At 42.9% G+C, this 16,841-nt stretch overlaps 4 protein-coding genes across 4 annotated transcripts; 1 reads left to right on the forward strand and 3 right to left on the reverse strand.

Moving 5' to 3' along the window:
- Positions 1 to 25: 25 nt before the first annotated feature.
- On the reverse strand, positions 26 to 1,389 carry LOC108085484 (putative transferase CAF17 homolog, mitochondrial). The gene is made up of 2 exons (XM_017182105.3): positions 1,230 to 1,389; positions 26 to 1,164 (listed from the first exon to the last, which is right to left on the reverse strand). Exon 2 carries the CDS (start codon positions 1,161 to 1,163, stop codon positions 120 to 122), a length of 1,044 nt encoding a protein of 347 aa, XP_017037594.1. The 5' UTR covers position 1,164; positions 1,230 to 1,389; the 3' UTR covers positions 26 to 119.
- Positions 1,390 to 1,650: 261 nt separating this feature from the next.
- Positions 1,651 to 3,020, forward strand: Unc50 (Unc50 RNA binding protein). The gene is made up of 3 exons (XM_017182084.2): positions 1,651 to 2,060; positions 2,359 to 2,718; positions 2,781 to 3,020. The coding sequence occupies exons 1-3, from the start codon at positions 1,730 to 1,732 to the stop codon at positions 2,915 to 2,917; spliced, it is 828 nt and encodes a 275-aa protein (XP_017037573.1). The 5' UTR covers positions 1,651 to 1,729; the 3' UTR covers positions 2,918 to 3,020.
- Positions 3,021 to 3,201: 181 nt separating this feature from the next.
- On the reverse strand, positions 3,202 to 4,347 carry mRpL19 (mitochondrial ribosomal protein L19). The gene is made up of 2 exons (XM_017182082.3): positions 4,191 to 4,347; positions 3,202 to 4,136 (listed from the first exon to the last, which is right to left on the reverse strand). The coding sequence occupies exons 1-2, from the start codon at positions 4,252 to 4,254 to the stop codon at positions 3,259 to 3,261; spliced, it is 942 nt and encodes a 313-aa protein (XP_017037571.1). The 5' UTR covers positions 4,255 to 4,347; the 3' UTR covers positions 3,202 to 3,258.
- Positions 4,348 to 4,598: 251 nt separating this feature from the next.
- Positions 4,599 to 5,837, reverse strand: LOC108085466 (uncharacterized). Its single transcript, XM_017182083.3, has 2 exons — positions 5,647 to 5,837; positions 4,599 to 5,590 (listed from the first exon to the last, which is right to left on the reverse strand). Exons 1-2 carry the CDS (start codon positions 5,666 to 5,668, stop codon positions 4,704 to 4,706), a joined length of 909 nt encoding a protein of 302 aa, XP_017037572.1. The 5' UTR covers positions 5,669 to 5,837; the 3' UTR covers positions 4,599 to 4,703.
- Between the last annotated feature and the right edge of the window lie 11,004 nt (positions 5,838 to 16,841).

Genomic DNA, 16,841 nt, shown 5'->3' on the forward strand with positions numbered 1-16,841 from the left:
CAAGAGAAAGAAAGGAAGCTGGGCATATTTTCGACGGGACTAGACTTTACTACACTAATAACAATATATGTATGCAATAGTAATATGATAGCATTATTATGTTAAAATTAGGTCGCGGGTCATTCAACGAACGCCTGTCGATGCTTCCTGGTCAGATCCTCGGGCCACCATTCCGGGCGACCCGTAAAGCACCGCTCGCCGTCGACAGTCAGTGGCGGCCCATTGAGAGCCTTCTCGATCCGCAACAGCGCCACACCATAGTTGCCGGCTGATCCAAAAACTTGTCCCACCTTTGCTCCCGCTACGGAGGTGACATCATGGCTGGAGCTCGCATCAAGCTGGGCTGTCAGGCGGATGGGCATGTAACGCTTGCGAACGACACCCGAATGGTGGATGCGAGCCGTCAGCTCCTGGCCCACATAGCAGCCCTTCTGAAAGCTCACGCCATTTAGGTAATCCACATTGGCCTCCAATGGAAAGCATTTGCCGGGCGGCAGTTCCCGGCTGCCCTCGCCAACTCCCAGTGTATAGCGCAGCAGCTGGTAGTTGCTTTCTGCTGTGGGGGTGGTAGCTGTGCCGGAGGCGGTGAAACACTTGGCCAGCTGGGTCCTGCTCATGTCGGCGGGCGCCAGGATGCGTGTACCCAGAGCGTGTAGCCTGGGATCTGGCACCACAAATATTTCGGCATTCGAACTAGTTGGGGTGGACGGCGCGGTCTTGGGGTTTAATATCACCCAAGTTGTATACTCGTCGTCCACACTGTCGACCTCGATCCGCCGGCGGACGCGGTATAGACGCAGGTGTCGCCGCAAGTCCGAAGCGGCTTCGCGATCGCACTCCACCAGCAGAGTGTCCGGACTATTCGTTCGGTAGATGATCGTATCAAAAAGCACGCGACCACCTTTGTTCAGGAAGTGGGCGTAGATCGAGGCGGGTCCGTCGTCCGACCCAATCTTGGACACATCGTTAGTCACCAAACCCTGCAGGAAGGGCACGACCTCGGAGCCGTGGACGCGTATCAGCTCGCGGTTGTCCAGCGACTCCAAAACGAAGTTCGCCTGATTCCCGGTAAACAGGCGGGCAGAGGGAAGCCGCCCCTGGTGCAGATTACGTATTGGCAGCCGCGCCAAACGCAGGAACTTGACACTGGTGCTCAGGATCATGCTGCAAGAGGGAGACATCGGTTCCCTGCGGTCGTTTGGCAAATGGTAAAAATAAAGAGCACTCACCCTGTACGCAAAATTAAGGGGTTTAAGCAATTTTATTTGGCTGACGAAACTTGGAATTTGTGAACGAGAATAATAATAACAAGCTAGGAATGATACGGTCTCACAATTTAATTTGACAAGTTGACACTCCCGCAGATAACAGCTTAGAGATGGACATGTTGTTTTACGAGGCACGAACCAACATGAGAAATGTGCTCGTTATTGTTACAAGACGGATTTTTATTGTATATATTTGATAAACTATAATTAATATATGAGTTAAATGTATATTATTATTGTTTAATACATATTCTAAAATATATTTACAATATAAAAGTTCTGCTTGCACCATTGTCACGACCATCTCTAATCAGCTGTTTAACGATAAGTGAGACCAAATCAACTCTATCCCAGTGCCTTTTTTAGTACATTTCGGAAAACCAATTGGTATTTCGTGGCGCTTTGGGCGCAGCTCTATTGCTGAAGAAAACATACAATTTAGGTTTTTAAATCAAAACAAAATGAGTCAATATAGCCACGTTAAGTATACGCAATCGCCAACGCCGTCGGTGGTGTCCGGCTACTCGAGCGCCTCGCGACTCCACTCGCCGCTGCCGCCGCCGGCGAACCATCGGAGGGACTGCCTCTCGGCGACCACAAAGAGCTACAAATATCTGCGACGTCTGCTCAAATTCAATCAGATGGACTTCGAGTTTGCCCTGTGGCAGATGCTCTACCTGTTTATAGCGCCCCAAAAGGTGTACCGGAACTTTAATTACCGGAAACAAACCAAGTCACAGTTCGCCCGCGATGATCCAGCTTTTCTAGTGCTCCTAGTGGTCTGCCTATGTGGTAAGTTGGCACTTTGGATGCTGAGATGAATCTGTGTGTTGGTAACATTCCTAGATACAAGGCATCCTAATAGAGGAATCGGAAGATTTGAATATGTTATTCATTTCATAAGTTTCCAATAAGATTACGTGCCCTTATTACTCATATTTGGAGAAATCGCAAGTAATTATGAACTGTCTAGCTACTTCTGGCTTCAATTACACGGATGCATTTCGTACCTTATCTAGATACAAGTTATCTATGCAAAAAAGGGTCTGAATTGTCTAATATCTCTTGCTTAATTTCCCTCTCTCAACAGTCACTTCTTTGGGCTTTGCGTATGTCCTGGGCCTCTCCTTCTGGCAGAGCATCTCCTTCATCTTCTACGTGGTGTTCGTGGACTGCATCTTTGTGGGCATCATCATAGCCTCGTTCTTCTGGGCGGTAACGAATCGGTATCTGCGGACAAATAGTCTGGAGCCGGACATCGAGTGGGGCTACGCCTTCGATGTGCACTTGAATGCCTTCTTTCCGCCACTGATGCTGCTGCACTTCATCCAGCTGTTCTTCTACAATTGGCTGATAAGCCAAACGTGGTTCATCTCACGCTTCCTGGGCAACACCTTCTGGCTGCTGGCCATGGGCTACTATGTGTACATCACCTTCTTGGGCTACAATTGTACGTTGGGATTGGTCATGTGTGTGTAATGTACGCGATAATTATTTCCTTTGCTCTTGCAGGCATTCCCCATCTGAAGAACACTCGCATTATACTCATCGCCCTGCCCATCATCTTCCTTTTGTATCTGGTCGTCACCATAATCGGCTGGAATGCCACGATATCCTTTGTCAACTTTTACAAGTATCGCGTTTATTAATCGTGTGATGTGTGCATTGTAAATTATTCTGCGTTTAGCTGCTAAGCACTACACTACAATTATGACTAATAAACTAATTAATTTAACATTATCCCAAGACGAAGGCTTGCGTGAATATCATTTAAAATGTCCTTAAACGCTTTGCTTTCAAATTGTACTCCTGAAGAAACTTAAAGGATTGATAAATTTGAATAATATATAGTTAAACAAACAAAGATTTGTGTAAGAATCCCAATTTGTAGTTAGTTCATCTTTGGAGCATATCATTACAGTGATTTACACGATTGTCTTTCAACAGTTTTCCGGGTTTATTAATCTACAAAATGGACAACAAGGGTTTATTACGCCAGATGCTTGGGCTTCAGGAAAGTGCGCTTCCTCTTGTTTCGTTTGCGCTGCAGCTCCAGGGTGTGCAGTTCCGTGTGCACCTCGGCGAAGATCTCCGTCTGCTCCTCCTCGGCAATCGTGGAGCGGTAGTGCTTCATCATATCGTACTTTTCCCACGGCTTCTGCACTCTGGCCGACGACAGGCGATGCTTGTCCTTCAGATACTGATCGATGTTGGCCACGCCTCGAAGATTCTGTCGCTCCCAACGCTCCAGCCAGGGACGGGGACGCAGCACCACCTTGATGTCATTCACTGGCACCGGAGCGCCTTCCTCTAGCGGCTCAGCCTCCATGTTTTCGTCAAAGGTGCTGTACTCGGGCAGGGCGTCGCGCAGGTAGAAAAGACTGTCGTCCAGGCGCTTCTCCAGACGCAACACCTCCACCTTTTGGATGGTGGGGTCATACAGCTCGTAGACCACCTCCATGCCCTGGTGGTCTATTACGTTGCGCAGGACAAAGCGAGCGCGGAGACCGCACCGATCTCGATTGATGCAGATGCCCACAAAGCGACTGGTCTTGCCAGCGGCATGCGGATCGGAGCTGGTCACAGCCAAAACGGATCCCACGTAGAACTCTGGCAAATCTATCTGCTTGCGCCGCTCCAACATGTCCAGGCGCTCCAGCTTTTCGCGGATGGAGTTCCGCCACTCCACCTTGGGATCCGGCAGAAACTCGGGATAGACAAACCGATAGTTGGCCGGAATGATGGGCTTCCGCGGCGTGGTGGGCGGTACTGCGGGTGTCTGAGTGGGCGCGGCAGGTGGGACCTCTACATTCTTTGGTTCATCTTGGGCCGGGACAGCATGTTCGGCAGGCTTCGTGGAGAATGTGACTGAAAACAGATAATTGCTGACTAAATGCCGGAGGGAAAAAGTGGAATCCTTACCAATCCGCTTGTAGGCGCACTGCTGCGCCAATCTATTCACCACAACTCTAGCTGTTAAGTTCATTTTATATTTTTTTAAAAGAACAAAATAAATGTTTAGATAATCAAGCCGGAGAGTAAGAGTGCCCGCCGGCTTCTACGCCCAAAACCCTGAAACGCCTTGAACAGATGCAGTATTTCCCTCGCCTTGTGTGGCTGGTCCCACTCGTATTTTTCAAATTTTGGTAAAAAAAATACCAAATTACGTTTTATTTAAAATTTAATTTGTCCAAGAAGTTACCACATTACGAATTCCATAAATAGCGATTTAAGGAATGAGGATATTTCAAGGATTCAATGCCCAAAAAGGCATTTCGATTCATCATTAAAATCCTATATAAATATTACCTTAAACAATTGATGCTTAAATTAGTGTTTTAATTTTATATTTTCTTAGATGTTTTGATGATTTCTTTTTGGGAATTATTGAACTACGAGTGACTATGGATTTAGTGGCTATGAAAACGGAAATTCCTAAGCATTCGAGCAGTTGTTGGCCTCGTGCGCCCGGATCATGCACTCCTTGATCTGCATTTTCTTTTGAAACAAAATCATGTACTGCTTTGCCTCCTCCCTTTCGCGGGCGATCCTAAGCTCGAGAAGATCCAGGCGCCGCTGCTCGATGAGGACGCGATAGCGATGTAGCTCCTGCTGCCGTTGCCGGAAGTTGGGAAAATGTGGACCAGTGCTTCCTCTGCTGATGCTGGTAGACTTCTTGCTCTTCGACGCTGTGGTTGAGACTTCATCCGTACTGGTGGAAACCTGGCTCTTCGTAGAGCGGCGCTTGATCTGGGATGTCTTCCTACGCGACGCTTCCGTAAACGAGGAGCTGGTGGGTGCCGACATATTAACACTGATCAGTCCGCTTTCCATGCTTTGGTGCTCTGAAGGATTGGTGCCTTTATCAAGCATGAGGCTGTTTTTGGGGACTTCTAGCTCGGAATCAGAGTGCTTATTTATGAGTAGACCCTGGGCGAACTTCGGAGCCTCCTCTCGCACCACACACAACTGCTGCGGCGGCAGGCTAAAGGACTCGAGTTTTAGATCCGAGACCAGGCTGGGTTGCTCCTCCGCCGCAGCCTCCCTTTTCCTGAGGCCATGTTGCCGCTTTTTTATTTCGTTAAAGAATCGATGCCAGTGGGTAATAGCTCGCTCCTTAGAAGTAAGCTCCTTAAGCTCTGACAGCGCTGCATCTGAGGACGATTTTTTTTCAGCAACCGTCTGGCTGCTGGCCTCCTCCTTTGAGAGACTGTGCTCCCCGGGCACAGGGAAGAGGCCATGGGTTTCCCTCTTGTCCTCCTCGCTGAAGTTCCACATGATGTGACGACTGTTGTTGGATGAGGCCTTACCCAAGTGTTCATCTTAAATTTAAGGATTTTACGCATATATTCAGATATTTTCATAGAATAAGCCTTACCCGATTTCTTGTTGCTGTCCATTGAGTTGTTAAAATGTGTTTTAAAAGGATCAACCTTCCGGGCTGGACGGCAGCAGTTCTAGCTTCGAATTTTGGGGACAAACACGAATGTAAAAGATGTGTGAGATGTGTGTGTCTGGAATATTTTGAAAAACTATTGCTGTTTTGTTCTGAAATTAATTGTAGTAAAAAGCCAAGTCTACTAAGAAAATAAAACTAATGGTTTTGTTTTGAAGTTTTAAAGATTGTAGGAATTATTATTTTGCTACTATTGCTATTCTGTGGGGTTTTAACGATTTGAAGTTGTTTTATAATAAAATTTTAAATAATTTACAGTTTTAAATTAGGTGTTAACTTGTTTTTTTATTATTTAACAACTTTTCTTTAATTTACAAAATAAAATGCACCATGTTCGTGGTGCAATCAAAATGCCAGCGATCGAGCGCCCGTCGAACGTTAAGGGACTAAAACCTGATCGCTGCGGCAGCCGACGAGACTATATTGTATGTATTTGTATATCATGGCTTGGCCGAACCGAAGAATTCGGATTGGATTTTGTTTCCAGCTCTAATTTGCAATTACATGTGGCGGTGTTCGGATGTGTCTGCGGATGAGCGATCGGCGCCAAACAAAAACGTAAACGCGCGTGAATCAGTTATCAGGTGGAATAACCGCGATCCGAGTAGATTCGTGCTTCGCGGTTTCAGTGCTCATCATCGAAATAAATCGAAAAACGAACGAATATTACAAAAAAAATCAGTCAAGGGCGGTAACACCCGGCGCAGCCCCAAACTCCGTGGGCAAGGTCAGCTCACTTTAATTAACCAACCCACCTTTAGCTGCGATTTTAACCCATATCCGTGAGAGTTCTTTAAATTCATAAATACAAAAAATTAATTAAAACAAAAAAAGAGTGTGAATGTGCAGGCGCCGCAGTCTCATGTTCCAATTGGAACGATCTTTCGTGCCAAATTGGGAGCTCATTCCGCATACGTAGCTACGTACATCCATTTGTATGTACATATGTATGTACATACATACATATATGTTTGGGCCAATTTCTCGCCAACAGAGAAGATGTGGGCTTAAAGTGCACCACCGAAAAAAAAAGTGAGGGAAACACAGAAATAACAGAAACACGGCCAAAGAAAAGGTTAATAATTCGTGCCAATAATATTGCTCTCGAAATTTTGCTCGCATCTCTTGTGTTTGGAAGTGTGTTTCGAGATCAGGAGCTTGTGAACAAACTCCCGGGTTTTTGGGGTATTGAGGCTTTAATCAGGGGTTTGTAGCTTTACTAAAATATGCAAAAAAGTACTAGATTTTTATAAATTTAAATTTAAAACAAGCAAGGAATAGCTTGGATGTTATTGAAAAAAGTGATAGGTTATTCTGAAAGTCGTTTTTTTTTTGTTTAAAATCTTGGTTTCATGCATTATGTTATAAGGACCTCTTTAAGCAATTATTCAAGAACATTAATATGTATGAGGTTTTTATAAAAAATATGCAAAATAATTCTTACAAATATCTGGATTCCTTAAATATTCTTTTAAACTTTAAAGACTCCTTTAACTGAAAATAAATTCCAATAAATTTCTCCCAAGGAAAATAAAGTTCTAAAACCTAATAAGCCCAGAACTATAAAACTTATATTCTAGTTTTCAGGAATTTATCTTTATTGTTATTATCTGAAAAGTTAAATTTAAGCCTTGGTTTGGTCTTGGCCTAGGAGTGCTCTATATTTATCACCAATTTTCCCCTGCAAGGGTATCTTTTCTTCGACCTTTCAATGCTCCCTTTTTTGACTCATTTATTTATTTATTTTTTTGCTTCTTTTGAAGGGGTTAATAGGGGGAGTGGAAGTGGGCGATGGATGGGACACTGGCTCGAAAACGGAATCGGAATCGCACTCGGACACTCAGACTGCGCGCCGACGACCCATATTTCGATTTCATTTCATTTACGAAAATAAAAATAAAAGCAAAAAACAAAACAAAAAATGAAAAAATAAAAACAAAACCAAAGAGGCTCGCAGACAAATCGGAAAAAAATCAGAAATAAAAATAAAACAAATTATAAAAAGAAGAGAAAAATCTGAAAAAGCAGCTTTGGCCGACGAGACCGAACGCCGCGACTCTTAAGTGCGGGCAAATAAGTAAAAGATATGCCATAAAAAGACAGCATAAGTGTATTTTGAAGATACTTCTGCACTTCGTGTTTTGTTTTTATTTTTATTGGTGTTGCTGCTGCTGCTGCTGCTGCTGCTGTGGCTATTGCCATTGGTATTGTTATTGTTATTGTTGGTGTTGACTGCTGCCGTCGGTTAATGTTAACTTGTTTAGTGTGGGCCGCCGCTGTTGGTAGTTTTGCCTGTTGGCCATTGGCTTTGTTGTTTTCTTATTATATTGTTACTGGCCATAACGGTAAAGGACCCTTGGTATATTCATATGTAAATGCCCCGTCCGCCACTCAATTGAATTGTGTAAAGATGCCTTTTACCAAACTCCAGGTCCAACGCCAGCTCCAACTCCAACTACAGCTCCATCTCCATTCCACGAAGAGCGATCTGCAGCTGCACCTTTATCGCTTCAACTCGATCTAGGAGCCGCGAATGGGACAATCCCGAGACGTCTCGCGGATATTTTTAACTCTGGCGCGACTTAATTCCTGCTGCATTTGCAGTGGCCGCAGCTTATTTAATGTCTACAAATAATCCAAATTGGGGCTTAGCCGAAGATGCGAATGCGAAATGGAGGGGCGGATGGGGGGGGGGGGGGGGCGCCACGACAGGCGGGCACTTGTGCCTTCGATCATCGGTGCAGCGAGCCAAGAGCAATCCCCGGCAATCTCGGCCTAGAGGCCGTGTTCTCCGCACTGAAACCAATAGTAATTTAACATTTTGACGCTGTAAAAGAAACATTTGTCAATGCTAAAAGTCCTACAACGATGAAAGATTAATCTCTTATTCTCTTTTTAACAAGGCTGAGGTTAAGGCTAACAAAAATTAAGTTTCTTGGTTGGATAAATTTTAATTATGCGTTAAAGACTCTTTCAATTTATTGCTTTATTATATTATTATCTATAATAGGTAGGAAAATATTTAGCGATTCATAAAATGTTCGCTGCAGTTTCCACTTAAAATAAGATACGGATATTAATACTTTATAAGAGTCTTAAAAATTTTCACAGCGTTGAAAACTAAGGTTGTAAAAAATCGTAAATAGATATACATTTCTTTTAGAAAATTTCTAAGCAATATAAATTCGGTATGCAGTTTCTTACCCAATAAACTTACACAGAAAAGCTTTCCGAACTGAAATTAATGAATTTTGGCTTAGTTATAATCGATCTTCAACTCAGTCCTATCATCCAACTGCTAACCGTAAGGATATTAAAACTTCGGCTTCCCGAGTTAGCTTTTTTGCAGTGTATTCCTCACTATACCCAGATTGCGTTTGCCAAAGTTCGACAGGCAACGGTGAATGGCAGGAGGAGGGTGCCTAGAGCTGGGATCTGGGAGCAGGAGGACAGCGTAGGATGCCGCGGGGGATGCGTTGGTAAATTGGGGAATGGAGTGCCATTTGCTCAGTGGGACAAGTTGTGGCCAAATAATGACTATATTAAATAACAGTTAGCAAACATTATTGCATTGGCCAAAGGCTGTGTATAGCATAGATCTGGCCAAAAGGCACTGGAGAGTCACTGGCATGGAGACACGGGCACCAATCGCTAGTGAAGATGCAGCCAGTCCTCGGCTGGCTGGCTGCCATTTGAACGCTGTTGGAAATGGCAGTAATGTGACCATTTAAGACCTCTTTCTGATGTCTTATGGAGTGAAAACGTCCTGCTGTGTGAAAACAAATTATAGGCATGTAATGTTGCATGTTACGTCGCGACTCTCGAGCATCAATGGGGCGCGGAGGAGACGGCCCGGAGATCTGGAGGTGATCTGGGGAGGAGGACAGGACAGGCAATGGCTGGGAGCCGGGGCCAGCTCCAGGTCTGCGGCTAAGCCCAGTCAGTGCCGCAACACTCAAAAGTCAGTCCCGGTCGGGCCAGTTGGGGATTTTGACTTGACGCTGGCTTTATGCTGATGCTGAGGCTGAGACTCAAGCTAAAGCCGAGACCAAAGCTGGGACTCTGGCTCAAACTGAGCCAGACTCTTTGGATGTGTTTCTCTGTTTGTCTGTTTGCTCGCCGGCTCGTTTGGGAGTGTGTGCTGGGCCGGTCTAATGCTCTCTAACTGCTTATCAGATTTGCGGGGATTGCGCAAAAACGATTTCTGTTTTTCCTATCCCATCCACCTCCTGTCCTCCTCCAGCTCCTCCAGTTGCTTCGTTTTCTTCTAAGACCACTTTATACCCTATTTCAGGGTTCATTAAGTGTGTGAGAATGGCTTGAATTTCCAAAGATTTATTTTATCGGAAGTATATAAAAACCTTAACAAATTGTCATTAAATTTAACCTATATATAAAACGGGTTTTTCGGTATCTTTAATCTATTTGTTAGATACTCACAATCAGTAAATCTTAAGGAGAACTTCTGTTATCTTCGACTGCTTACTTGATGACAGCATCTTTTATATTCCAACTAACCCCATTCCTCAAGCTCATGTTGGATAAGCCAATAAAGTATCAAATAACCCATAATCAGGTGTTGCTTAAATTAGTATGTGAAATATGCAAACATATTTGTTTATTCGGTGAGAAAATTAATTGATTTACACTTTTGGCAATAAGATAAGAAAATTTCCATTCAATAGAGTAGAGTTTTTGGTGACATAATTTCTAGCTTATGAGTTTTAAATTGGATAAGAAAAAGGAATGATAGTATAAGTTTTTATTGTTTTAGGTGATGTTAAAGCTTGGAATCCTATAAATTCGATAATTCAAGTTTTATAATGTAACTACCTAATGTAAATTTTATAGGTAATTCCTAGACCACCTTCAAGTCATATTCTTAGGCTTAAGCTTAATTCAAGCTTCATTTAAGGTGTCAAAGATTGTTTTATTACAAAGAGTATTTATTGTTTCGTGTTACCTGTGCTAACCTTTATCGTCTGTAGTAATAGTAATATACTTATTTCTTGTTTTCTTTCCGTCTGTCTATTTTGGATTTTCAAACAACGAATGCGATTGCGACGCCGCATTTAAACGAGCAATGCAAGTCCGCTGCTCGCTGGCTGCTGCCTGCTGCCTGTTGTTGGTGGCATTTGCTGTTATTGGCAAGACAGATTCCGATTGGGCCCAGAGACTCGAAAATAAAGTAATGAAAAGCTCTCGAGCAACTCCTGCGGACTGCACCGCTCATGTGGGTCTGTTTCTGTCCCTGTGCTGAACTTTTTATTGCCTGGCCCCCCATCCCCTTAGCAATCCCCATCCTATTGCTGCTGCTGCTCCTGCTCCTCTAATGCTCCTCTGGGAGAGGTGAGAAAGTGGGAAACTGTCGCTGGAGACAAGTGGTCCCTCCAAGCTCACATTCGAATATGTGCCAGAGCTGGGTCCATTACCGAGTCTCATATATAACGACGTCGTCTCTGCCAAAAGAGTTCAGCGCTGAACGACCACGCCCCTTCAGCCGGCTAAACTAACAGCTCCGAATGCAACAGCTCCGAATGGAGTCTGGGATTAGTAGGGTGGACCAACATGTATATGGGATTTTAATAAGTATGATTTTAAAGCTTAAAAATATTTATAAAGCATTTTATTACTAGCAGAATAATCTTAAAATATTTGATTAATTTTAAATTTTTGATTAAGATCTTAATAAGAGATAATACGAATTTTTATTAATTATTTCTAAGAAAAATATTCCAATTAGAATTATATTTAAATCTTATTTCTTATTGATACCTTATAGAAATCAACAAATATTAACATCAGAGGTATACAGGGGATTTTAGGTAAAAAAGATGTCTAAAATTTAATAAATATAAAGGAAGTTTTTAAGAAAAGACCTTAAAGATTATTTTATTGATCTTCAAAAGGAAATCAATCAATACTCCTTAATCAAAAGTCCACTCAACTCACAAATTCAGCCTCAGTAACGAACTGATTAAAGGCCTTTCAACCAATAATACTCAGAAGCATCTCCTCGCTTTCACTTCCCTAGTTAACTCAACCAAAGATTACCAATAAGCATGTTAAGGCCAATATCAGACCAATAAAGCGGGACCACCCCAATGCTCACATGTTACATTTACTGTTTTTCGGACGCTGGATGGACCCATGATGAATGTTGGCCAGGCAATTTGAGTGATACTCACGACCTCGTCAGTAGTTAGCTGCAGCCACGCCCACTTCGCCTCAGGCAATTTCCATCTGCATCTCGAAGTGCATTTAGCAAAAACCAAAACCCGAAATCCGAAGACAGAAATCAGAAAACATACACATACACGGACCCAGACACGGAGCCCGGAACGGAACGGAACCCGAAAATTAGGAAACGACGCGATCGAACTTTGATGGGGACCACGCCTCCTCCGACGCCCTCTCTTAGCATATGATGTGGAAAACAGAGTTTACATAAGTGAAATGCATCAAAATGCGGGCTGAGAATGGCTTTCAGTCATAATCGAAACGTCTAATCAGGTATCTGAAACATCGCCTGGTCTTACATAATGGGGCTGAGAAAAGACACATTTCCATGGGGGCCATATATCATCTTGTACCCTAATGTTATGCTCATTATTCTGCGGAATTATCTTACAAAAGTTCCGCAAAGTTTCCCCCAGTTACTATTTGATTAGATAAAAAATTAGTTTTTTTTGTATTCCTGAGAAGCTGGAAAAGATTAGCAGAGCATAACATTGTTTTTAAGTATTTTTCTTAAAGTTAATTTGGTTTAAATGATAAATAAATTTTTGTTCTTTATCTATATTTAAATGCGTTTTAGGGGATATATTAAAGAGCAAGCCAAGGGAGATGATATAATAATAATTAACTAATCAAACACAAGTATGTATATATTACTTGGGAAATTTTGTTTTGTCAGGAACAAAGTAATTTTATCAAATAAAGAGCATTCTTTGTACTCTATATAGGTAACTTAAACCCATAATGTTTAAAATTATATTCAATTAACTTCAGGAAACCCTCCTTTTAACCATTTTTAAACGGAAATAACCTATTTAAAACTGACTCAACTTTAATAGCTGCTCTCCATCAGATTAGATAAAGAACTCTTTGAATGGGTAACATTTTATGAAAGTGATTTTCCCCTGTTTCCTCGAATCAGATCCCCGGCTGATTGCCGGAGAGTTATCACCCGAATCGATGCAACAATCAATGGCTCATGTAGCTGTTCAACTTTGACTCTCGACTGGGACTGGGACTGAAAACTGTGACTCGCGACTGCGGCCCAGAGTTTCAGCCGAGGACGGGGTCTTCCTGCACACTGCACTTTCATAACACAATTTATCGCTGTCTGCTGATACAAGGCAGCAGATACAAACTACAAAATACCGCTCATAAAAACTTAAATCGAGTTAAGTTCCGCTTCATTGTTCGGACTGGCCAAAACGAAAAAAGAAAAAAAAAAAAATAATGAACAGAAATCGGAAAAAAGAGAAACCAACAACAACGGCAAGGGGCAAACAAATTTAATATGTACTAATTGAATGTTGTGCAGGCAAAAGGTTTTAGCATCCAGCATCAGCATCAGCCTCGACTCCTGCGCCACTCCACTCCATTCCCATTCCCAATCCCATTTGTATCTGCATCGCTTCTACACCGTTCGGGTTCAGGCGGGTTGAACTCGGGGGTCACTACGCCAGAGACTCGGCTCGTGAAAGTACGAAATCGAAAATCAAAAGTGAAATGTCGAACCCTGGCCCAGAGACTAACCGACTGACTGACATAATTCCGAGCCAGATTTAACGTTCGATTTTCGTGTTTTGGGCAGCTCCTAAGCCAAATGCAGCTGGAATTACGCGTCTTGCCTCGCCCCGAGAGCTAATTTTTCTCCGCCTTCTTTTTGCCGCGAGCCTCGAGGTGTGGGTTACGATTTTGTGGTTTTTACGGGTGCTTGTGCATTGTTGTATACACTGTGGGAAAATAAGGTATCTAAGGTTCTTTAAAGGGTAAAGATATGGAAAATAATTTATAAATAAACATTTTTAATTTAAATCCTAATTTACATATGAATTCCTCTATTAAAAATATAAAAATAACACTGCTTTCCCAACAATTCTTTCATTTCCCAGCTAGAGATACTTTATGAGATACAGATACTTTATAAAAATTTTTGTCGCTTGATTTGTACTTCATCTGGAATCTTTTTATTATTTTAATTTTCTTTTAATGCTGTTTCCTTTCTTTCCTCTCAGTGTTCGCATTATTTCTATGCTTATATAGACTAGAATCATTCCCTAACTACTAGTGTGCCGTGCTCTGTATCGGGTGTCTCGCAATTGTTGCTCTCATTCGCTGGTCTTGAACCGAGGTGAACTTGAACCGAAAGATACAGTTTCAAGCTGGCTCCTACCGAGCAGCCCCCAGCCGCATTGATGAGGTAGGTGTGACTGGGAGAATCGTTTGATTCGCAATCCAAAGAGACGGACAAGGTCTCTGGGCCGCGCCACTCTTGGTTTCGATTCAAGTCCAAGTTCAGGAAAGCCACGACGCGGCTGTGTCGCCCACGGCCAGGGATGAGGAGTATACATAGCTTCCTCCGGAGATGAATGCGTGTGCAATTCTGTTCGTTTTTTTTTTTTTTCATTTAAGGGGATCTCATCCTAATCTCATCACGCACTTGGAGTGCTGGAGGTGTTGCTGATATGCCGCTGAAAAGCTGTGCAGATTAATCATAAAGTCCATAACAAAGAAGTTTTGCATGCGGAGTGGGAAGGTGGCAAGCGGCAAGTGGCACGTGAGGAGTGGCCTTTGCAGCGGGGGGGCATGTGGCACGGATCACGGATCACATCTCGGGGATCCCGCTGTCACTTGTCAGTCAAAGCGGCCCGGGCGGAGGGCCTATGGCCTATGAAATAGTTACGAAAAAGAGCCAACAAAAATAGGTGTTACCCGGGGGGCGAAGAGCCGGCGCGCGTTGTCAGGCTTAATTGTTATTATTGTTCGCGGATGGGGAGATGCTGAATGCTGGATACGGGATGCTGGACGCTGCTAGATGACTCGCAGAGGGGATTGCTTCTGCAGCTGACAGCAAAATGTTCGCAACATGTCAAAACTTTTATGGTATTTTAATGGCTCTCCCCCATATAGATTCGGGCTCGAGAGTATGATTTTAATTGAATTTTTGTTTATTTATGAGTGGCGGCAAACTATTTATAATGTATAACCACTGATCGCTGCCCAGTGCCCCTCAAGTGGGCTTTAATTCTTCTACGCTCTGGCTTGGATGGAGGGGACTTACATCTTGTTTACCGTCGTATCTCTGTCTCTGACTTTTGATTGCTGACGCTCTTGGCCAGATCTCCTGCTATCTGTCGCCCGGTGTTATCTGGCCAGGTATTCCATTTGCAAACACTCGAAAAACTTGTATATTTATTAAGAAGCTGGCGTACACCAAAAAGAATTCACAGGCCCAGAGACTCGGGGATTTCTCGGGGACAGTGTTTTTTGCTCTGGCCAAACAATAGATAAGCTGTGAAATCAGCTGCGCCGCGGCCTTGAGTCGCTTCTAATTACGCGCCTCAGATGTGGTAGTTATGGATACAGATGCATCTGTATCGGCATCTGCATCTGTGCCTGCATCTGGAGCTGTTCAAATCAAGCTTCTGCCTCTTCTGTCGCGTCTGCCGTCTGGCTGATAAGCTGGCTTCGGCTGGCCAGTTTAGAGCGCGTATTTATAGACCGCATATAGAGATCTCTGTGCATCTGCATTCCTGAGTGATTACGCTGCGAAAGATACATTTGTAGCCGATGGACTAACACCCCAGAAATCTCAACTAAAAAATGCCTTACACAAAATTCGATGTACACACGAACACCGCTATATATGTATATACATCAATATGTTTGTACAGAAAGTTTCATAAATATAAAAAAAAAAATCTTGGGATGAGTAAGAGTTGAAATAATAAACACATTTCTGGCTTTGACAGCTTTCAAAAGCATTTGGATATTTCGTGGATTGCTTTTAAGAGGGAAAAGTCTTTCCATTTCCATGCCATTTATTTTTGAAATTGTTAGATTAAAAAGAATATTCAAGTTGAATTTAAAATATATCCCCTAATTTTTATTCTTTATATTTTACTTATGTTACGCACTGTCCCGTACACGACACTGCAATTGTTTCGCCACGAGCATCTTTCACTCAAAAGAATCTTCGGTGTTCGGTGCCCCGCTCCTCTGGTGGAAAATAAATATATATTTTTGGTCCGTTGGCGGAATGATGATGATATTTTTGGGACAAATGTGTGACTGACTCCCAACGAGCGTGAGATATTTACACTACGGAAAGTGTTACGCTTTCTTCTCCATTAGGCTTCTTTCTTCTGATTTAATCCGTTTTGCTTATCACATGGAAAAGAGGTTGTAGCCCATGCAAATCTTTCCGCAAACAATGCCTATGCCTGGCTTTTGGCAAAATCTCCTGCCAGCTAAAAAAAGTGGAGACGTCTCCGGCTTGTGCAACATGCTCTGCTGTTTGTTCGACATCAATTAAGATTATAGGAAAGCCACTTGTTTAAAAGGAGGAAAAAATAGCAAAAACAAAAACACCATAGCGAGCCAAAGAAAAAGTCTGAAAAGTCCACTGAAACAAAAGCCTGGCCAACTCGGGTGGGTAACCAATCCCCAAAAGACAATGGACACTGCTGTGGATGCAACAAAAACGGTGAAAAACCAACTAAACATATTTAATGACAGCCAACCGAGAGTGGGGGAGAGAGATGAATGGGGGACTTGGGATAGGTGAATAGGAGTGGGGACTTGGGGGAAGCTTGGAGCATGTCATGGTCATGGCTTGGCCAGCAGCTCTGTGCTAAAAATTCGCATGCGTAACACTCGGGTTCCATTCGAGGAAATCGAAAGGTGGCATATCTCGCCACTGAAAGTGGTTGAAATTGTTCATTTTTTACCATTTAAAACGTTTGGAATGTTTTGATTATGATTACGAAACGATTAGACATTTAAACTGGAGAAAAGATCAAATTATATATAGGTTAAAGCCATCTTCCTAGAGACAAATTAAATGATCACTTTGATATCCAAACATATGCATCTTTTAATGA

The sequence above is a fragment of the Drosophila kikkawai genome, chromosome 3R (genome assembly GCF_030179895.1).
Source record: "Drosophila kikkawai strain 14028-0561.14 chromosome 3R, DkikHiC1v2, whole genome shotgun sequence".
Lineage (NCBI taxonomy): Eukaryota > Metazoa > Arthropoda > Insecta > Diptera > Drosophilidae > Drosophila > Drosophila kikkawai.